This window comes from Panthera leo, chromosome D4 (assembly GCF_018350215.1).
Source record: "Panthera leo isolate Ple1 chromosome D4, P.leo_Ple1_pat1.1, whole genome shotgun sequence".
NCBI classification, from domain to species: domain Eukaryota; kingdom Metazoa; phylum Chordata; class Mammalia; order Carnivora; family Felidae; genus Panthera; species Panthera leo.
Genome location: NC_056691.1, coordinates 89,549,927 through 89,572,276, shown reverse-complemented (window position 1 = coordinate 89,572,276; position 22,350 = coordinate 89,549,927). Strand labels below are relative to the sequence as shown.

The 22,350-nt window shown below is 48.0% G+C and overlaps 1 protein-coding gene across 4 annotated transcripts in view; it reads left to right on the top strand.

Moving 5' to 3' along the window:
- Positions 1-14,261: 14,261 nt before the first annotated feature.
- The window catches only part of MED27 (mediator complex subunit 27), a 206,219-nt gene continuing 198,130 nt past the window's right edge, over positions 14,262-22,350 (top strand). For all 4 annotated transcript variants that reach the window (XM_042914106.1, XM_042914105.1, XM_042914107.1 and 1 more), the window contains exons 1-2: positions 14,262-14,481; positions 16,546-16,690. In XM_042914106.1, the coding sequence (XP_042770040.1) occupies positions 14,279-14,481; positions 16,546-16,690 (348 nt within the window). In that variant the 5' untranslated portion in view covers positions 14,262-14,278. The remainder of the gene's footprint in view (positions 14,482-16,545; positions 16,691-22,350) is intronic.

Genomic DNA, 22,350 nt, shown 5'->3' with positions numbered 1-22,350 from the left:
ACGTATTATTTGATATTAATTTTTTAATGTTTACTTATTTTTGAGACAGAGAGAGACGGAGCATGAGCGGGGGAGGGGCAGGGAGAGCGGGAGACACAGAATCCGAATCAGGCTCTGAGCTGTCAGCACACAGCCCAGCGCGGGGCTCGAACTCACAAGCCATGAGGTCATGACCTGAGCTGACGTCAGACGCCCAACCGACTGAGCCACCCGGGCATCCCTACACATTTTTATTTTAGAGAGAGAGGTAGGGGGGTGGCAGAGGGAGAGAGAGAGAATCCCAAGCAGGTTCCATGCCCAGCACGGAGCCCGACTTGGGGCTCAGTCCCCAGGCGCCCCATAACTCTGTTTAAATAGCAATGGCTGTGATTATTCCTTAAGCATCCCTCTACCCACTGGACCACAGGCATCACGAGGGCTGGGATCGCCGGTCTGTTCATCGTATTTGGCACTTTGTCCCACAGATGTTAACAAATACGCGCTGGGTGGATGACTAAGGAAATCCACCAGTGACCACAGCCATCCCGTGAGACGGGAACTCAGTGTCCATTTCTCAGGTCGGGAAGCTGAGGCGCAGAGGAGGCCCCGTCGCTTTTCCAAAGACACGCGGACTAGAAGGGGCAGGGCCAGGATTTGAGCCCAGTCTTGGGTGTCTGCGCCCTAGAGCCCACAAGCTCCGCCCCTGAGGCTAAAGATGTCCCTCTAGGCTCTGCCCCCTCTGACCATCCCTACTGGAGGAAGGAGCATCTTAATTAGGCGGCCCGCAGCTGTTAAGGGAACTGCCTGGTCCCCCGCGGAGGCGTAGTTTTCAGCGAAGAAGCCCAAACCCCGTGCTGGGCTGGGCTGGGCTGGGTGGGGGGGGGGGGGGAAGCTCCAGGATCTGCCAAGTTGCTCTGAGATCCTCAGGAATGGGCAGCACTCCAGAATCCCAGTGTCATCGTCGTTATTATTGTTTTATCTAATCTGTTCTTGAGAACAACCATTTTGAAATTGGGCAAAAATACAGCCTAATATATTTAAACATATATATTTTTATTTTTATATAACTTAAAAATAAACGCATTGATGTACATTTTCCAAGTGCCTGCCTGCCTGCTGCATCCCTAATGTAATACAACATGACTCAGAGCTAAATTTAAAGAGAGAAGCACATATGTTAAAGCAGGCACCAACTTTCAATCTGAGGAGAAACAGAGTCAAAAGTATTTTTTTTTTAGCGAGTGAACGGACTGAGTGCAAAGTGAATTATCTGCGAGCCATCTGGGAAGTCTGCTGTTTCTCAATGCCTTCACAACTCTATTTTAGGCCAGTATTTGGCCTTTAAATAACAATGTCTTTTCTTTCCATTGGAATTTGCACCCGATTCCGCATTTATTGCGCTATCGGCTCCAAAAAGAGACCTATCTTTGAGAGGAAAAAGAGCAAAAGTTATTGAACGTATTACTCTGCAGATTGGCTCTGGGAAAAAAAAAAAAAAACAGCAGTCTGATATTTTGCAAATGAAGTTTGACATATTCTGGGACGGCATATTGTACTCACCACAAACAGGCTGGTTGTGCCCGGAGGGGAAAGCTTAATTAAAGCCCCCTTAACAGCAGGCAACCAGAGGATAAAGACTCAGGGCACACTGTAAGTGACCTTCCTGTTGTTCTATGGGCTTCTCTTGTCTATGAAGGGTCTTGATTTTCACCTAGAAGACAGCACAGCTGATTACAGAATTTTAGCTCCAACAGGGTTCTGCTCCCACCTACCAACCGATGCCAGAATCCCTTGCACAGAATCTCAGATAAACATCCATTTTCTTTCCACCTGGAACTCACCGCCATTCCCATTGTCGTGGAACTCACTGCCTTTTCCATGGTAGGAAGCCCTTCGCAGTATTACGGTGCAACCTTCCTCCCCACAGCTTCCTCACGACTGGTTCTCGTAATGGCCACTAGATCTAGATGCCACAGAAGGAGTCTTCCCTAAGGTTGACGCGAAGGTGAGTTGAAGGTCACCATCACGACCTTCCTCCTGCCCTCACCTCCTCTGCTCTGAGCTAAGCACACCCGGTTCCTCTAAGGAAACAACTGGTTCTCTCCAGGAAAGGTGATAACATTTTGGGAAACTGTCCATGGTGGAGAGGACAAGGAAGATATCTTGAACCTCTGTGAAGCCAGATCTTCTGTCCATCTCATTTGAAACCCAAACCCTCTCTTCCTTCCAGAACCTCTAAGGATGCACACTCTCTTCAGAGGTGTGGACTGTCCTGAAGGCTAGATTCTGATGTTGGCACAGAGGTTCTCAAAGGGAAAGCCCTAACGATCACCCAGTCAAATGACCCCTCAGTTCCTACCTGTTCCCTCTCTTTCACCATGAGAAAACAACAACAACAACAACAACAACAACAACAACAACAAAAACACGCCAACAAACTTGTCAGACTTAACGTGAAGTGACTCCAACAAAGACTTGATGGAATGTGCAGGCACATCATCAATGTGTGGCCCAAGAGTGATTTTGTTCCACAGTTGATGTTTGCATGAAAGGCTCCTTGGGATCTCACCTCTCGTACTTCTCCTCTCCCTTCTCTTCCCTTGTTCTTCCCGCAGATATCACCCCAGCCCAATCCCTGGCTTCACACAGGTTACCACTCAAAGATCTCCTTATCAGACCGATTTATCAGAATGGCCGCCCTCCCTGTCACTCTACTTCCTTCTACTCTACTCCATTTTCCTTCTTGACAGTTTTCACTACGTGACACATTACAGATAAAGCTATTCTTTTTTATCATCTGCTTCTTTTCACTAGGCTCTGCAAGGCAGGGACTTTATGTCTAACCATGGACCCCGCTGAATCCCCTGGGCATATTCAACTCTTCAATATTTATTGGATAAATGTTTGAGGATCAATCGGTGTGTATCAATCTATAGCTGTCAATCTCAGAATATCCTGCAGACAGCCTTGAGAATGACAGGCTTAACTTTAATGCAACCCCCTTCAGGAGCCCTTTCTGACTCCCAAAGAAAGTGACTCTCCCTTCTGTAAGTTCTCTTCCAACTCAGTGGTTCTCTTTCAGATGGCCTTGATCTCATGGAAGTTTGAGTTTTGGTTGACTTGCATTCATATGGTTCTTGTTAGGAGCAGTTCCCAGAGAGCGATCACTCAGCCAGAGGCTAGCAGGTGCTCAGAAAACACAGGTATAAAAAGGAATGACGTCCTCCTCCTCCTCCCTCTGTTCTCTTTAATGGAAACATTTTGGAGATATTTTGGCTTATGGTAGCTATTCGTGATGAAAACCTGTCATATCCAGAATAATTTGGGGTGCTGGTTAGCAGTTTGGGTGAGGTGTGGTATGATGGCTGGCTCAAAGAACTTCTACTGTGTGCTCAAGTATACACACTATCATGTTAGGTATCATTTAGTATTAATTTTAAAAGTCCTCTTACCACTCAAGAATCAAAAGACAACTGACTCAACTTAAAAGTTGAACAAAGGATTGGACAGACATTTCTCCAAAGAAGATACTCAAATGGCCAATAGGCACAAGGAAAGATGCTCAACATCATTAGTCACAAGGGACATGCTAATCAAAACCACAATGAGAAAAAAATCAAATCAGAATCACACCCACTAGGATGGCTTTAATCAAAAAGACAGACAATAGGGGCGCCCGGGTGGCTCAGTCAGTTGAGCGTCCGATCTCGCCTCAGGTCACGATCGCGCTGTCTGTGAGTTCGAGCCCCCGCGTCGGGCTCTGTGCTGACAGCTCAGAGCCTGGAGCCTGCTTCCGATTCTGTCTCTCTCTCTCTCTCTCTGCCCCTCCCCCACTCACACACACTCTCTCTCTCCTTCAGAAATAAATACACCTTGAAAAAAATAAAAAGACAATAAAAAGTGTTGGCAAGGATGCGGAGGACTGTCATACCTCGCTGGTGGGGAGGTACAATGGTGTCACCACCGTAAAAAACTTCGGCAGTTTCTCAAAAATGCAAACGGTCACCACACGACCCGGCAATTCCACTCCTAGATAAATATCCAAGAGAATTGAAAACATGGGTCCATACGCTAACTTGCACACATCTGTTCTCGGCAGCATTATTCAGAACAGCCAAAAAAGTGAAAGCAATCCAAGTGTCCATCATCCGTTGAACACAGAAGCAAAATGTGCCGCAGCCGTGCTTCTTGGCCATAAAGAGGAGGAAAGTACTGAACCGTGCTACAACGTGGATGAGCCTTGAAAACATTATGCTGAGTGAAACAAGCCAGACGCAAAACACCACTCATCGTATGATTCCATTTGTATGAAATTTGCAGGAGAGGCAAATCCATAGAGACAGAGAGTAATTAGTGGTTTCCGGGGACTGACGGGAGTGGAAGACATTCGGGAATTAGATAGTGGTGATGGTTGCACAGCTTTGTGGACGTCTCTGAAAGACGGGTCTTGAAAAGGCGAATATTAAGGTGTGTGAATTATATTCCAACGAAGCTATTATTTTAAGGGGAAGAAAAAAGGTCCTCAGCTCTCAGTAACTGAACACTTACTCAAGGCGATTCCCATAGTTAGCTCTTACGCACGCAATCCATCGTGGGAAACACAACACAACGCAACACAACAAAAACCCACCTGCAAACCAAGCGGTTGAATTCTGACAGGTACCATTTTGACAGCCTTCAGTCCCTGCCCCCACCCGCCCAGTGCAGATAACTCAAGACATCACCTTTTGGGTGAAAATAAAACAGAAGTCCCTCTCTTGGGGAAATTACGCAGGACCGTGAAGTGAGTGTTGGCAATACTGTGGTACCTCCTTCTTTCCAACAATGACTATCACAGTGGACAGTGTCCTGGCTAATTTTGGTGCTCAAGAAGCCACTGTTTATTTCTACCAGGCTGTCACCAGAACCAATCAATTCTTTTTTTTTAAATTCTTTTTACATTTATTTATTTTTGAGAGACAGAGAGAGACAGAGCACAAGTGGGGGAGGGGCAGAGAGAGAGGGAGACACAGAATCCCAAGCAGGCTCCAGGCTCTGAGCTGCCAGCACAGAGCGCGACGCGGGGCTCGAACCCACGAACCGCGAGATCATGACCTCAGCCGACGTCGGACGCTCAACCGACTGAGCCACCCAGGCGCCCCCAGAACCAATAAATTCTTTAAAAAAAATTTTTTTTAAAGACTTAGAATCTGAAAAACTCAAGGCATATTCAATACCTATATAACATCCTTAAAAAAATAAAACAAAACAAACTTCATTATGGAAAACATCAAACGATATGATGAGTCCTCCAAACTCGGCACCTGGTGTCATCAGCTGACTGCCACGCTTCTTTCAGCCTTTTCCCCTATGCCTCTTTCCCTCCATATTATTATTTTTTAAGGTTGATTTGTTTTGAGAGAGAGAGAGAGAGCGCGCGAGAGAGCAGGGGAGGGGCAGAGAGAGAGGGAGAGAGAGAATCGCAAGCAGGCTCTGGGCTGTCGGCGCAGAGCCCGACGAGGGGCTCAATCCCGAGCTGAAATCAAGAGTCGGATGCTTAACCGAGTGAGCCATGCAGACGCCCCTCCCGCCACATTATTTTGAAGCAAAGCTCACATATCACATCGTTTTACTCGTAACTATCTCAAAATGCACCTCTAGAAGATGACTCTTAAAAAAAACACAAAATACATTCAGGCTTCCCTTACTCTTACAAACCTTTGAAGAAACAGTTTGTATGATGTCCTTTTTTTATTGTTATCCCCATTCTCCATGGAAACATAGAAACATGACGAGCAATTACTACTATTTACAGGAGTAGCTCTTGTGTGCCAGACAGTTTCCTGGGGGCTTTCCACATATTATCTAATATAATGTTTGCACCAATCACAAGGACTTAGCCATTATCACCCTCCATGCCCCGCTGCCCAGCTCAGGGAGGTTAGGGGACCTAGCCAAGGGTCAGACTGGCTGGCCCAACCTCTAGCTCCTACTCACGCGTCTCCCTTGCCTGCCTTTGTTTCAGGACTACGCCGACCAATTGTGTGGACACTAGCTGCGTGTGGCTATGGGGCTGAAAGGTAGCTAATGTGCCTCGTTCAATTCGAAATGTACCATAGGTCTAATTCCAAAGGATTCGTAGGCAAAAAAGAATGTAAATTATCTCAGTAATTTTTGTATTGAAATGTCATGGTTTGCACATATTATAAGAAATGCAATGTTTTTTTAAAAATTTTTATTAAAAAATTTGTTTCATGTTTATTTTTGAGAGAGCGAGCGAGAGACAGAGACAGAGAGACAGAGAGCGAGCGGGGGAGGGGCAGAGAGAGAAGGAGACACAGAACCCTTAGCAGGCTCCGGGCTCCGATTTGTCAGCGCAGAGCCCGACGCGGGGCTCGAACTCACGAAGTGTGAGATCATGACGTTGGACGTTCAACCGACTGAGCCACCCAGATGCCCCTATATTAAATAAAATGGGTTTTTAAAAAAATTTTTTTAATGTTTATTTATTATTGGGAGATGGAGAGAGACAGAGCATGAGCAGGGGAGGGGCAGAGAGAGAGGGAGACACAGAATCCGAAGCAGGTTCCAGGCTCTGAGCTGTCAGCACAGAGCCTGACGCAGGGCTTGAACTCAGAGAGTGTGAGATCGTGACCTGAGCCGAAGTCGGACACTCAACCGACTGAGCCACCCAGGTGCCCCTTAAATCAAATGTTTTTAAAATGAATTTTACCTGTTTCTCTTTACCATTTTCCCCCACTCATGGCAAAATATACATAACATAAAATTGACCATCCTGGTCAGCGGCGGGTTCACCCATGTTGTAGCCCGTGTCAAAAGGTCCTTTTATTGGAGTCTGAATAATGTTCTGTTGTATGGATAGACCACAGTTTGTTTAACCATCTACCCACTGATGGATATTTGGGTTGCTTCCACCACGTGACTACTGTGACTAACGCTGCTACGAACATGGGAGTGCGAATATCTTTTTGGGACCCTGTTTTCGATTCTTTGGAGTGTATACCCAGAGCGGAATTGCTAAATAATGTAGCAAGCAATTCTAGTTTTAATTTTCTGAGGAAACATCGTACCGTTTCCCATAGCGGCTGAGTCATTTTGTCTTCCCGCCATCAGTATACCAGGGCTCCGGTGCTCCATACCTTACCCACAAGTTCTTTGCCTTCTTTTTTTTTTAAATAGTAGCCATCCTAATAGTTGTGAGGCTCTTTGCCTTTTTAAATTTTTTTTTTTCAACATTTTTTATTTATTTTTGGGACAGAGAGAGACAGAGCATGAACGGGGGAGGGGCAGAGAGAGAGGGAGACACAGAATCGGAAACAGGCTCCAGGCTCCGAGCCATCAGCCCAGAGCCTGATGCGGGGCTCGAACTCACGGACCGCGAGATCGTGACCTGGCTGAAGTCGGACGCCCAACCGACTGCGCCACCCAGGCGCCCCTCTTTGCCTTTTTAAATATAACTATTAGAAACTGTGTGGCTCAGGGGCACCTGGGTGGCTCAGTCAGTCAAGTGGCTGACGTTGGCTCAGGTCGTGATCTTGCGGTTCGTGAGTTCGAGCCCCGCGTCGGGCTCCGTGCTGACAGCTCAGAGTCTGGAGCCTGCTTCCGATTCTGCGTCTCCCTTTCTCTCCGCCCCTCCCCTGCTCGTGCTCTGTCTCTCTCTGTGTCCCCAAAAAATGATTAAATGTTAAAAAATTTTTTACAAAAGACAACATATGGCTCACATTTATGGCTCGCATTGTATCGCTATTGGACAGCCAGGCTGACAGACAGGCTGGGAAAGAAAGGTGGAACTCAGTTTCCCAGCCTCCTTCGCAAGTAGGGGTGGCCACGTGACATTGTTCTGGCCAATGAGGTGTGAGCAGAAGCCCAAGGATGCCACCTCTGCCCCTTCCTCCTTCTTCCTGCCTGTAATACAGAGCTGGGACGCAGCCATCTTGCAACCATGAAGTGACAGAAATGAGTCTAGACCTGAGGGCACTTGGGCAGACTGGTGAAAGGCGTGGGCCCCTGAGGGGCCACCGCACCAGCCCCCGGACCCCTTCTCAGGTGAGACCAGTCAGCCCTCCCTCTTTAAACTGCCTTTAGTGTTGTATGTGATTGTTAGTTTCAGCCAAACACTTTCTCTGATGGCATCCTTCGGAAGCGGGACAGCTGGGATTCGAGCACCTGTCTGTCTGCTGTCTGTCCTGTCAACCCTGTGCCCTTTCCACCTCTACCCCCCACTGCCTTCCAAGAATGGGCTGGTTTTAGGAGTGAGGCGGAACCTAGTGAGGCTGTCCTCCACACCTATTATCCCCACGCAGGCAAAGTGACTTACAACCAAATGGCGGGAAGACACAAGTTGCAGGGAACACGTTCCCTTCATGCACCAAGGTTTGGTGTTGGAGGGTCGACAGCTGCATAGTTCAAGGTGGAAAACCCCGGGCCGGGTCAACAACACGGAACTGAAGAAATTATGTAAAGCCATCGAATGGAATCTTCGGCGGTCATTAAAATGTTTTAGAAGACCTAGTTTGCGGTAGGAAAAGGCATTTAGGCTAATTATGAATCATAGAGGTCACGAGATAGTATGATAGTATGATTCCAATTTTGTAAATTAATGTGTATGTGTGAACAGCCAAAACATCGAGTGGTGGAGTTATGCATAAACTTCTCTTCTCGTAGAGGTTTTTTGTTTTTTTTTTTCCCCAACAGTTTCCCACATTTCAAAGTGTGTATTTGAGATTAGGAAAAGTAAAGTGACACATTGTAAAGAGTAAGACTGCAGCGCAAGGGGAACGGATCCTCTCTTTGTCAGGAAACTGACGTGCCTTCTTTTGCGGTCTTACCTGAGGCTTGGAGGAGGGGGTGCGGAGCTGGAGGGGAGCACTGGGAGGAGTAGGGGGGTGCTCATGAGAGCTCCGAGACAGGGATCCCTTGTGTTGCTGTGGCTGTCCATCTGCCTTGGCTTCCCCTGGGAACCTGTAAGCCTGACACCCGCCCTCTGTGCCCACGTTCTGTGTGAGGGTTACGCACTTAGTAGCTTCTGATGCTTGTGGTTCATCGTCGGTCTTGATTAAAACACAGCGTCCGTGGGGCGCCTGGGTGGCTCAGTCGGTTAAGCATCCGACCTCGGCTCGGGTCATGATCTCACGGTTCGTGAGTTCAAGCCCCGCATCGGGCTCTGCGCTGACAGCTCAGAGCCCGGAGCCTGCTTCGGATTCTGTGTCTCCCTCTCGCTCTGCCCCTGCCCCACTCACACTCTGTCTCTGTCTCTCAAAAAGTGAATAAACGTAAAAAAAAAAAATTAAAAAAACCCAAAACCACAGCGTCCACATAACACAGTAATAGGATTAGAAGGCGATCCCTCCCGCAAATGGGCTGTGGCTGAGCCTGCACAAACAGCTTGCGTTTTGCCCCACTTTGATTTAGCCTAATGTGTTGGTAAAAGGGTCCATCCCTGAGACGTTTTGTACTTAATTACGTCTGAACACAGGCGAAAGCGGAGGTCTCTAACAACAGGCTTGGTGGTTGATTAAGTGAGCATCCAAACGGGCAATCAATAATTTACTGAAATATTTAAACTACCTCCTGGCTTCCTGTGATGGGAAGAATATGGCTCCCGTGTGGTCCATTGTTGCCGTCCTGCAGGTGGAGGTACCCCTGCCTTTCTGGTGTCTCCGCCTCGAAGCTCGGACACTTCTGTTCACCTTCTCCATAGCGAGAGAGCCGACTCTTACAAACACAGATCAATCCCAGCGCGACCTCACCTCAAACTGTACTCCCCTACCTCTGTCCCCCGCCGCACCTGGTTAGCCCCAATTCTCCTCGGAAGGCTTGGCCCAGGCCTCCCCTGTGCAGAAAGATGCTGTGACTGCCGTCTCTAAGAACCTCAAAATGCTCCGTGCAGGTCTCTTATCCTGCAGTTGAACCTCGCCGTGTCTCATGTTCCATTTGTGTCTGACTCCCTTGCGAGGCTGTGAGCGAGCGCCATGAGAGCAGAACCAGGTTCCATTTGGATCCTTATTCAATCCTTCTGTTCGGTGAGTGTCGCTGGGCAAGAGAATGAATCAGAGTGCAGGAATCCAGGTACGGTGGTTGTGATCGGCATTAACGAGGAGCGGTCCTCTCCTTTTCCTCCTTCCTGAACTCCTGACACGTTCCTCCTAATCTTATGCTCCGGGTTGTCAGTTCTGGAGGCGATGCCCCTTCCTTATCCTCTAGACGCAAGGTCTGAGGTTCAGAAGGGTTAACTCATTTGCCTGAGAGACACAAGTCCAGGCTGATTTCCTCCTCTCCGGGATCCTCTTTGTCCTTGCAGACCATTTGCTCGTCATCATCATGTCAGAATCACAGCAGGCAACGTAAGAGGAAAACAGGAGTGCGGCTGGGTTCAGAAGAGACCGCGAGAAGATTCTTGACCGTACTTGTTTTAGATTAATTTTAATAAACCTGATGCTAAGCACTCTACAGATAACTGATGCACTGAGCCTTAAACAGGTAAATGTGGAGAAACACACAACCCACCTCAGATATTTTCAGGGACATTTACTAGATCAGACGGGGCCTGGTTTTACCACTGGCTCCCCAGCTGTTTAACAAAATGTCGAGGCATCAGATATCTATATTTGTTGAATGACCGACTTGAATGCCTACCATGTTCCCAGAACTGTGCGCTGCCTCAATTTAATCCTCGGATCAACCCCCAAGGTCTTAAGCATTATGCCACACTGATTACGGCAGGTGGCTTAGTTACGTTGCGGCTTATCCAAGGCAGATTTGGGTTTAAATCTATCTGGTGACATTCTGCCCAACCGTCCAATGCAGTGTTCTGCATCTAGCAAATCCTTAATAATTATTAATTGATGAGGGTGCTTTCTCAGTCTGAATGCTTAAACCACATGCTCTCTGAATATGATGGGAGTTGCAGCGTATTTTAATTAAATACTGACAACTTTAATTCTGATAGCTCATTCTAATACTCTTGAGCTGATAGCACCAAGCTAATGGCTTGTTCATTTTGGAAGATATTAGCAGCAGGGTGCTGCCTTTTACCCAAACATAAGATCACAATAATTAAAATCTGATATTGCTCAAGATGAACTCCTTTTAAACTAATTTATATCCCACAAACACACACAGATGCGAGCCTATATGTGCCACCATTCTCAAGAATTTATGGCACCTTAGAGAAACTCTGTCCATTCCCTTCCAAAATGAAAAGTTTTCTGTTGCCGTGATGAAAGTCTCCTTACTAGGTTCAGGGGAAATGTGTATTTCCACTGATCAATTTCTCAGTTTCCCAGAAGAGAGGAGCCAGAGAGAAATCTTGAAAACGAATGACTGTGGGAGCGGAGCATATTTGTACTTTATTGTTCCAATCAGTATCTTAACCACTGAATCAGAGAAGAAGACAGAGGAAAATCTTATCGTGTGGGGAGTGGGGAGGGAGAGGGTGGGCGGGGGAGGTGGGCTGAGAAGGAGGGAGAAATGATATCTGAGTATACAAAGAAATGAAGTAATTTGGAGGGAGGCTCCAAGAAGGCAAACATAATATATTGTGTTAACTCCTTGCTTCCACAAACATACATTGAGTCTTTTATGTTCCAGGCACTGGAGATCTGGTGGTTACAGGATAGCCCTGGGCCATACCTCCATAGTGCTTGCTTTAGAGCATGATTCTACCCAGAGGTCCATCTTTGGGCTTTAGGGAGGCTATGAACCCCCTAAAATTGTATGCAAAAATCTCCAGTTTGTGGGTACATAGAGCATGGGCACAAATAGACTGGTACAGGGGCATCTGGGTGGCTCAGTCAGTTAGCGTCTGACTTCAACTCAGGTCATGGCGTGTGGGTTTGAACCCTGAGTCAGGCTCAGAGCCTGGAGCCTACTTTGGATTCTGTGGCTCCCTCTCTCTCTGCCCCTCCCCCACTCATGTTCTGTCTCCCTCCCCTCTCAAAAATAAACATTTAAAAAATTAAAAAAAAAAAAGAAAAAAAGAAATAGACTAGTACATTTTTTCCCTTGGGAACAGAGTATACAGCCAGGGTCCCTTCAGGGGACCCAGTAAGGTGAGTAACCATGATACTGGAGTTTGACTTCTCTAATCTTTCCCCAGAAGGGGTCAACACCAAAAGAGGCCCACAAACACAGATGTTTTCTTTCGTTTTTATGAAGTTAAAAAGTATTTGCTACGAAAATCTTAAAAAAAAAAAAAACCCACAAAAATCCAAACCCTATAGGCCCAAGGAGATAAAAAGGCCACAGAGAAATAATGGATTATAGGACACAGTTAATTGACAAGCTGTTAGCAACAGGGGAATGTCACTGGAGATCATTGGACCCAATAGATCCATTGTTCTTGCTTTTGATTCTGTACTAAGTCCTCAAGTGGGGATAGTAGCACAGGTCACAGACCCACGGGAAACTTTCCCAGCATTCCCCTGGCAGCTACAATCTTCTGAGTGTTTATTACTTGCCAAGCATTATTTCAAAAGCTTTGCCTTCAAGGTGTTATTAAACCTCACAGCTATTTTCTAAACTTAGGTGTTATTAGTAGTTCTATTTTACAGATGAGAAAACTGAGGATCCGGGAGTTTTGAATTGAGGTGGTGTTGGGGGGACAGGGGGGTGGGGGAGCGAGCTTGGAGAAGGAAGAGTGGGGGAACTACTCAGGAAGTGGGTTTGAGGTGAACTCCACAATCTCACAATGATTTTGTCAAATGTCCTTGAGTGTGTCTGATGTCCTGATCAGATTCTGGTGTTGCATTTTTGGCAGGAATATCCCAGAATTCGTGTTGCACTTTTCTCTGGGCATTGTATCAGGAGATGGTTTGGGGATGTAGTGTTCGTCTCTTGTTAGGGTAGTATCTGCCAGGCTGCTCCACTGTGAAGTCAGTATTACCCTTCTCTTTTGCATTACAGAATTAAAAAACAAGAATGAGGGGGGCCTGGGAGGCTCATCTGTTGAGAGCCCACTTCGGCTCAGGTCATGACCTCACAGTCTGTGAGTTCAAGTCCTGCGTCGGGCTCGGTGCTGACAACTCATAGCCTGGAGGCTGCTTCGGATCCTGTCTCTCTCTTTCTCTCTCTCTCTCTCTCTCTCTCCCTCTCCCTCCCCCACTGGTGATCTGTTTCTCTCTCTCTCAAAAATAAAATAAACATAAAAAAAAATAAAAAACAAGAATTATGGTAAAATATGCATAACATAAAATTTATATTTAACCATTTGAAGTGTCCAGTTCTGCAGCATTAAGCGCATTCACGCTGTTGAGAAACCATCATCACTCTCCACGGAGCTTTTTTCATCTTCCGGAACTGAAACTCTCTGTTGATTGAACACTATCTCTTCATTCTCCCCTTCCTCCAGGCCCTGGCACCCACTATTCTACTCCCTGTCTATGAATTTGCCTGTTCTATATATCTCATCAGTGGAATCATACAATACTTATCTTTTTCTGACTGCTTATTTCACTTATCATAACGTCTTCAAGGTTCACCAGGTTGTCAGAATATCCTTTAAGGCTGAATAAATATTCCCTTGTACGTATATATCACATGTTGTTCATGAACTTATCCCACGATGTTTCCTTGGGTTGCTTCAGCCTTTCGGGGATTGCGAATAATGCTGCTATGAACTTGAGGGCACAAATATCTGTTCTGGTCCCCACTTTGCCTTCTCTTGAGTATATAACCAGAAATTTGAGTATATACCCAGTGAAATTGCTGGATCATTATTTTACCCTTAATTAATAGGTGTCTGGTGGGATGATACTTGGAGGCTGTGCAAATATCCAGGTTTAGCATTCCTTGATTCCTACCTGAATCAATTATTATTCTAATGGTTGCTAAATGGTACTTTCCCCCTATCCTTTCTTCTACTTCTATCAGTTGGCATTGTATTGTAGACAAGAAATTTCCGTTCCCCCTCATTTATTTAAGGATATGGACTCATTTTACCCAGTGGGTCATAATCCTTCACTCCGTGCACACTATTGCTCTGAGCAATTCTTTTCCCTGTGATCCCCACGGGCTCAAGATTGGGTGAACGCGGGAACCTCCTGTATTTCCTTGTCGCCATTAAGAAAGCCGAGGGTGCAGCCTGACTTCCACACATCCAGGCGATCACTTTCCGGCCCACTCATTCGTTCGCTTGAACGGAAACCCTCTTTCCGACAACGTAAACCTGCACTGACCACCTGGGCAGCCTCGCCCCGCGAGAACTACATTTCCCAGAGGCCTTCGAGGGCCTGCGTCATCAGCGAGCGCGGCCTTTCGCTCACGAAGCCGGCTTTGGAGAGCCCGCTGCGGCGGCGGCAACATGGCGGACGTGCTAAGTGTCGGAGTGAACCTGGAGGCCTTTGCTCAGGCCATCAGTGCCATCCAGGCGTTGCGTTCCAGCGTGAGCAGGGTGTTCGACTGCCTGAAGGATGGCATGCGGAACAAGGAGACGCTGGAGGGCCGGGAGAAGGCCTTCATTGCGCACTTCCAGGACAACTTGCATTCGGTCAACCGGGACCTCAAGTAGGTACCGGCTGAAGGGGCCAGCGTCGGGGACCCCGCCCGGTGTCCACCCTGTCCCGACCCCGCGCGAGTCTTTCTAACCTGGGGCTGCTCTCAGTTTCTTGCTCCCTTGCTGTCTTTCCCTCCCCTCCAAGCCCATGCCCGTTCCTCAGGGACACCTCGTCCCCCACCCCCGCTTTCTCGTCTCCCTTCTCTTGGCCTCCTATTCCTGGCTGCCTCCCGCCGCCCTGGACCTCCCGTGTGGTCGTTCGGTTCCTGACGAGGAGACGTGCTCTTCCCACGAACTTCCACTTCTCACCTCCGCTTCGCAGGTTTCTCACCTGTAGGCCCTCTGTGCCCCACCGTGTCTGATCAAGTACTGCCGAACGGGACCAGCTCAGCGCTGCCCCAAACCCAAGTGCGCTCGGTCTGATTAGCACCGGTGCCTCGCCCCTGAACCTGGAAGCTATCAGGTCCACTCTAGTCCACCTCCAAACACGATAAAACAGGCCTCGATCTGTACCTTTCCCGCGCCCCCGCCCCCTCCCCAACCACCTGATCAGGACTTCCTTCCCACTCTGCTCCTGGTCAGTTTCTTCCTCTGGAGAGACCTGATCTCAGCCTACACCAGCTCAGTCGCCTATGTTTAACTCCCCTCCCCCCCGTATTAATTCGTGGCCCTGTAGGGTTAAGGATTGTATGTTTCTTTCTCTTTCTTACAAGTCACTTTCTTCTATTTTCTAAGTGTTGTGGAAGAATTGAGTGAAAGGGTGATTGTGAAAAGCCCAGCACACAGTAGGAACCCTTTAATTGGTTAGGTCCTGAACTTCTCCTCCCTTCCTTAAGAGAGTGACCCTTCTCAGAGACTTACAGGACTTTTGCTTCTTAGAACTGACCTTAGCAGGGAAAGGCATTTGGTAAGTCATCCTACAATTTCTGGAATGGCTGGATTCCCGCCCCCCCCCCCCCCCAACTTGGTTTCCTTAGTAACCAGCTGGAAGGAGGAGGTAGAATGGAGGAGGAGGTGGTGACCAAATGATGGGTGCCTCTTTTGATTTTTTTTTTTTTCCCCTTAAGTAGTTGCCATTCTTTGTTGGCAGGAAGCCAGGAAATCACACACCCCTCCTCAACTCCCACCTCCACTTGCTGTCTCTGGCGCAGTGCCAGTTAATACTTCCCCTGCTTGAGGGGTTGCACTGGCTGTTCTTCTTCTTTTTTTTTTTTTTTGAAGGAGAGAGAGACAGAGTGTGAGCGGGGGAGGGGCAGAGAGAGAGGGAGACACGGAATCGGAAGCCGGCTCCAGGCTCTGAGCCATCAGCACAGAGCCCGATGCGGGGCTCGAACTGACAAACTGTGAGATCATGACCTGAGCTGAGGTCGGACGCTGAACCGACTGAGCCACCCAGGTGCCCCCTGGCTGTTCTGATTTCTCTTGCGTTTCCTCTCTGATCTGCTTCCTTTGGTAATGTTTGGCATCTTCTAACCCTTCACCATTCTAGAAAGTTCAAGAACATTTGCGTTCTGTCGCCTTTTAAAATCTTTACACGGTGGTGCCAAGAAGGTGGCTGAACATTCCAAAATGAGTGTGGCATGAGAAGCTGTTCCTAGAGAGTCTTTTGTTGAACAGTTTGAGACTGGCCTCACAGAATGTGCTCCTGGAATGTGCTTTCGCTGTTGGCTCACTTTCCCAGGCTTCTCTCGAGTTTTCCTGCTAGACCGAAGTGTTTGACACAGCCCCCTCGGTGGTGTCTTCCCGTTCCATTTGTTTATTTTATCTCTTCTTTGTTTTGTTAAGTTTCACCATCTGTGAAGTACCACGTACTAGTCTCTTCCTACGTGAATGATAAATAATTACCATTTATTCAGGTACTCGAATGATCTGTAGCTCGGTTTTAATATAAGACAAGCTCCCAGTTAGGAGTTTTCTTAATTGTCCCTGATGTTAACCTTTCACAGTATTTCCTCTTACGAGACTTCTTAAATTTTTTTTTTTTTTTTTTTTTTTTTTTTTTAACCAATGTGGTTGGCTAAGAACTGGGGTTTCAGTGGACTCAGGGTTATTTGCTTTATCTCTTTCTTTTCCAGTGAGCTGGAGCGTCTGAGCAATTTGGTAGGCAAGCCATCTGAGAACCATCCTCTCCATAACAGTGGGCTGTTAAGCCTGGATCCTGTGCAGGACAAAACTCCTCTCTATAGCCAACTCCTTCAAGCGTATAAATGGTCAAACAAGGTAAGGGAGACATGTCAGAAAGGGAGCTAATAGAGAGAAAGCTGAGTTTTCTTACATTTCAGAAATGCAGAAGGTGAAGGTAAGTTTTTCTTTCTTTTTTCTTTTTTTTTGCGGGGGGTGGGGGTTTGTTTGTTCTTGATTCAGCCTGGGGTTACAGATTTGGAATTTCTCTATGAGCTATTTCATTGTCCTCTGAATCTTTGAGGATTCATCATGGTGCTTAGGTAATTACTTTTTTAAGAAGGTTTAAGTCAGGTACATTTAACCTGGAGACCAGGTGTGGGGAGCAGCTTTTGTGAACTCCTTGAAATCATATGCAAGATGTTGTGTTGTGTGTATGTTTGTTTTTTTTTTCCCCCCTCTGGGGAAGACTTCCTAGCTTGCATCAGATTTGGAAGCATCCATGACCCCTAGAAGGTTAAGGAGTGGTGGTCTGAATGTTCAGCCACTGACGCTGTTTATGTTGCTTGTACTGTCTTCCCCTGTGGTCACTGGAAGAACATCGCGAGAGTAGTGTTTGTCAGACTATTCTCTACTCTTTAATTACTGTAGACTGCTCTCGAGGGAGCTTGTTCTTTTTTTTTATTAAAAATTTTTTTTAATGTGTATTTGTTTTTGAGAGAGAGAGAGAGAGAGAGACAGAGCACGAGTGGGGGAGGCATAGAGAGAGAAGGAGACACAGAATCCAAAGCAGGCTCTGAGCTGTCAGCACAGAGCCTGACACGGGGCTCAAACTCACAAACTGCGAGATCATGACCTGAGCTGAAGTCGGATGCTCAACGACTGAGCCACCCAGGCGCCCCTGAGGGAGATTGTTCTGAACACGCTCCGTGGAACTTGCTCCTCAAGGCCTCCGTCAGCAGGCGGGTCTGTGGCCTAGACCCTGGGACAGCTGTGAAGGGAAGACTAAACCGGAGTCTAAAAATAACGACAACAAGTAGGCTCGTAAGCCTGGCAACAGTCTGTTTACTGACAAGTTCCTTTTGTTTGGGTGCTTCGGGTTGTTGCGTATTTTTTTCCCTTGCTGATAAAGAATTAGAATACGTGTTTGGAATCAGCTTTCTTCATTACACTGTGCAACTGTTCTGGAAACGGTGGTTCTCACAGCTGTTGACAGGGAGCTGCTCTCGCCCCCTCCAGTTACCCATCATCTTTTCCCTCTTTTCTGTGGTCCTTTCCCCCCTCTGTCTTGCATGCAGATGAGCACTGATGGTTTTTCCGGTGAGCAAAATTTTTTCTTTGAGTTTCTCAACAGTATTTAATACACTTCGGTCTGAGGTGGAACTCTAGCAGCTAAGTCTGAGATTCAGGGAGAAGTGATTTGTGCTGGGGGGCATTAAAGAGAACTTGAACCTCTGACACGAACCCTTAGCCCGCAGGGGTTGTCCCCCAAACTCTGGGCTGCCGTGGATAGAAACCCAGTTGGGTCTTGAGGATCCGGGCGCCCAGTTGGTATGGGGACTGTCCCTCTCCTGTTGTCTCTAGGCCTGCTTTCCTGTGTTGGCCTGACGCCTGTGAGGGTGGACAAGACGGCCTGGCAGTTGTAGATTTGCCTGGTTCTCGTAGCAGGTGATCTCCTGCTGTCACACCAGACCCCGAAAAGGGATTTGAGCCCTGCTTGGTAGGTGGCTCCTATCTAAACAGGCCGTGAGTTCAGGAGCGAGATTCTCTGGTTGGCTGTTACAGATCACCTGAAGCACAGGAAGTGGGGCTCCTTGGAGTTGGAGAGGCAGTTCCCAAAAGGAGGGGGTGCAGGGCAAATAAAAATTATTTCATTGCCGTAGCCAGGCGCGAGCCCGTTCCAGCCCCACGCAGACAACACTGCCCTATCTGGCTGTCCTGTTTGAGGCTCTTTGTTTTCCCAGGGGCACTGTAGGTCACCCTTCCATGAGTTTACCCGGGATTGGGTGGGGTCTGATCAGTAGGCGTATGTGTGACTTATTTCCGGTTGGTCTCCTGGTAGAAAGTCTTGCTTTTTGGTGTTTGGACACGGAAGCTGTGTTGGTGTATCACGTGGGTAATGTTTTTGGAATAGGCTAGAGCTATGGAGACTTTTCGGTGGCAGGAAAACTTAGGCTGCTCACAAAACCACGAGTGACCGGGACTCCAGGGGAAGTGACTGGTTTCTAATCGAGGCGATGGCACTTAACTTTTGAATGAGGGCAGTGTGCTTGTTCGCCGAATTTAATAGTGTATTGAAATAAACGTCCCTGCTCCCGACCCTTCCCCTTGCTCCAAGCTGGAGAAGAGGTTGTATTAAGGACAATAACTATGAGGTGTATGGAACTTCTTGCCCCTTTAATAAACTCAGGAAGCAGCCCCAAGAAATAAGCCAGTATTCTAATTTCCAGCTGGGGATATGGAGGCAGCAAGCAATCACGTGTGTTTATTTTGCCCCTCCTACAAACGAAAAGAGCCTTTTCGTTGCTGAAGCCTTCCTCATTCATCATTTTACCCTCAAAGAGTTTCAACCAGGAAGCGCATTAATATGTTAAGTGAAGTTCGGGGTGACTTGCCAATGTCAGCTTTGCGCGCTGTTGGCTGAGAATTGAAGGAAGCGTGGGAAGGGCTTTCATACCACCCGTTGTGTGACGAACTTTCTGTCGTATGTGCTGTTGGCCATAGAAAAGTCGCGTTCATGCTTAATGACTAATGATTTTCTTTAGGGGATTTTGTAATTTTCGTAAAGTCAGTTGGAATATTAATTACATGGTAGTTGGCATAATTGTTAGGATAACACATTTAAAAATTAATCTAATCTAATGAAATGATGGCAAATTGCTGTGAGCAGCACTTTCTCCGTGCTGAACTGGGGACAGACTTCAGCTTTTAACTCTCATGCACCTATAGATGATTGTTCTGTGGAGGGATGACAGGCTCTCTTGAGGAGGGCACGAAATAATTGGCCTCCACGCTGTCCTTGCCGTAAGGTGGTCCACGTGGACGTTCTGTGGCCGATTGTGCTCAGATATGCTGCGGGTTACACCACGCTTCTTCCGGAGACCCCTCCCCGAAGGTTTCCAGCCTCCTGTCACCAGGCTGTTCTTTCTGACTCTGACTTTTTTCGTTTGTTTGTGGCAGAGGCTGCTTGTGCATTTGCCTGAAAAGCTGGCTAAGGTCGCAGCCTTTCCCAGGTGACAGCAGAAGCAGAGAAGACCCTGAAGGGTCACTTTTGGTGTGTGTGGGGGGGGGGCGGGGTTGGGAAATGGGCGCCAAGGAAGGTGCTGCTGCTGCCTTCGAGGTTTCCACCTGCTTCATTTTTCATTTTTATTAGAGCAAGAGCTGCTTTCTGTTCCGAGAACATTCTGCTGGCAAGTCTGAAGGCTCTTCCTCCATCCTGCCTCCCTGACCATTCCTACCAGCATTTAGTAAAATTAAATGGCTTGAAGCTGCTGTTACGTCTGCCTCGCTCAGATCCATCCTTGAAGGTGTTCCTCATGTGTCCTCATCTTGGAGCTAACGGGGGTGGGGTTGTTTTAGATTGAGCCTCTTCCACGTCCCTGAGGAGGCGCCGCGTCTGTCCTGTTCTCTGCTGGGCGTCCCCAGCACCTAGCAAGGCGCCTGGCACACGGCAAGCATTCCGTTAAAATTCACTGAATGAATGAAAGAAAAAATAAAAGCCTCTTCTCTTGAATTTTTAATTTACAACCCCTTTTGCGGTTTGCTTGCTCGTGTTTTTTGATGAAGTACGATAAGGACACTGCCATTTTTGGCCATTACTGAGCAATCCAGATGCGCTACGTGGAGATGAGAGGCATTTCTGAGATCCTGTGATGGAGGCCAGGGCTGGCTTCCAGAAGGGTAATTTGGAAGGACAGCCTGAGGTCAGTCGGGGAACTGATGGTAAGCTCCTTGAGGGCTGAGGTTAGCAGTTTTATCCACGACGCTTGTCGCCCATGTGTCCTTTCTGAGAGGGCCGGGTCGACAGCAGGTGCTTCGGAGGGGATGGGGCTTGATAGCAGTCTTCTGGAGTCGACCGAGTCAGGCTAATTTGAGCTACAGCGCCTGATGTCAGGTGCTGTGTGGCAGCTGTCATTTTGGCAGTGGTGTGAAAACTGGGAAAAGAGTTCCATCAGTCTCTTGGGGGTTATCTGGCTCTGCGTATAATCAGTACCCGATTTCTGTTCCTAGCATTTGCCTTAGCACCAGGCCCGCCCCTGAGAGAGGAATTAGTTCTTCTCTCTGATACGTGCTTGGGGACCACAGACTCATTAAGCACACAGTGCCCCCCAAACCTCGATTCATCATCATGACTTCGGACCAGGCGCGGTTGGGGATCGGCCGTGTCGTGAGCACAGGTGCCATTCTTCGGGGCGTCCTCTCACCAGCATGTGGCCTGCACAGCCCCTGCTCACTCAGAACGGGCTTGCTGCCACAGCGGGGGTGGCTCCTGGAGCGGCTGCCCTGGTGAGCCTCGAACCCTACACCCTTCTCCTCCCTCCCCAGGCCTTGATGCCGTGGAAGCCATTCTGAAAAGAACAGAGAGTAACATAAGCAGAAAAAGACAACAAAACAAAACCGGTCCCCTGGGATTTCTAGATAGCGTTGGCGTCGGAAGCAGAGGAGAAGATAGCCAGAAATGTCAGGCCTTCCCTGTAAGTTCTGGAGTTAGGTTGCCTGTGTTCTGATCCGGTTCTGCGCCTTGGACAAGTGAGGAAGAAACTCTTGTAAAGCATCAGTGTCCTCCTCTGTCAAATGGGGATAATGCTAGTGTTTGTATCACGGTGTTGTAGCAAAGATTAAGTGAAGTCACGCACGTAGAGTGCCTTAGGAGACTCACATTCGGTCGGTGTTCTAGAAGTGGTAGTTATGTGTGTAGTTAGTTATGGAGTGACAGTATCGCTCAGCAGTTCAGAGCATGGGCTCCAGAGCTGGGCTGCCGTGGTTCACCTCCTAGTCCTGCTGTCTGACAGCTGTGAGGCCCACCTCGCTGGGCCTCAGTTTTCTATTCGGTAAAATGGGGATGATAATTGCACCTACCTCAGAAAGGTATTCTGAGGCTGAACGGGGTCATACAGGTGAAGCATTGAGCTCGCACAGAGTTGCTACTCTCTGGGGGCTGGGCTGCTGTTCTCTTCACAAACAACGATGAGGGACAGACTCCTGGGCCGCACGGGGCTCTCCTCCAGTGATTTCTGCTCTATCGCACAGCTCCCCAAACTTGATTTTGGTGTGTTCTTCTGGAATTCTACCCATCAGAGAGTGTTTTAGGTAGTCAGCACCTTTTTGCTCTGGGGAAGCCTGAGCGTAGATATTAGTAGTTCACACGTTAACGTGAACTAGTGGGAGGGAGATCTTTCCTCCTAAGACCTGGAGGTTGGACGGGGGGATTGAGAGTTTGGTGAGAAGGGTTGCTAATCTCTTGGTGTGGAGCCCTGGGTTTTGGACAGGGCAGGATGGCATGTGGGAGTTGAGGGGCAGTAAGGGCAGGGTGAGGGTCCCGGGAAGAGACCTCAAGGGGGGAGGAGGGACTGCAGAGAAGGGGTTGGGAAGGGCTGTGTCTTGCTCAGGGCAGCCCATTCGTCCAAAGTGGGGAGGAACCTGCTCCCTGGGCGCTCGGGAAGGCCTCTCTCCCAGAGCTCGGCATTCAGATTGGTCTACAGTGCTCTTACCTGGTGGGAACACTGCTGTGGCCTAGTCGGGGATTTCTTCTTTTCTTT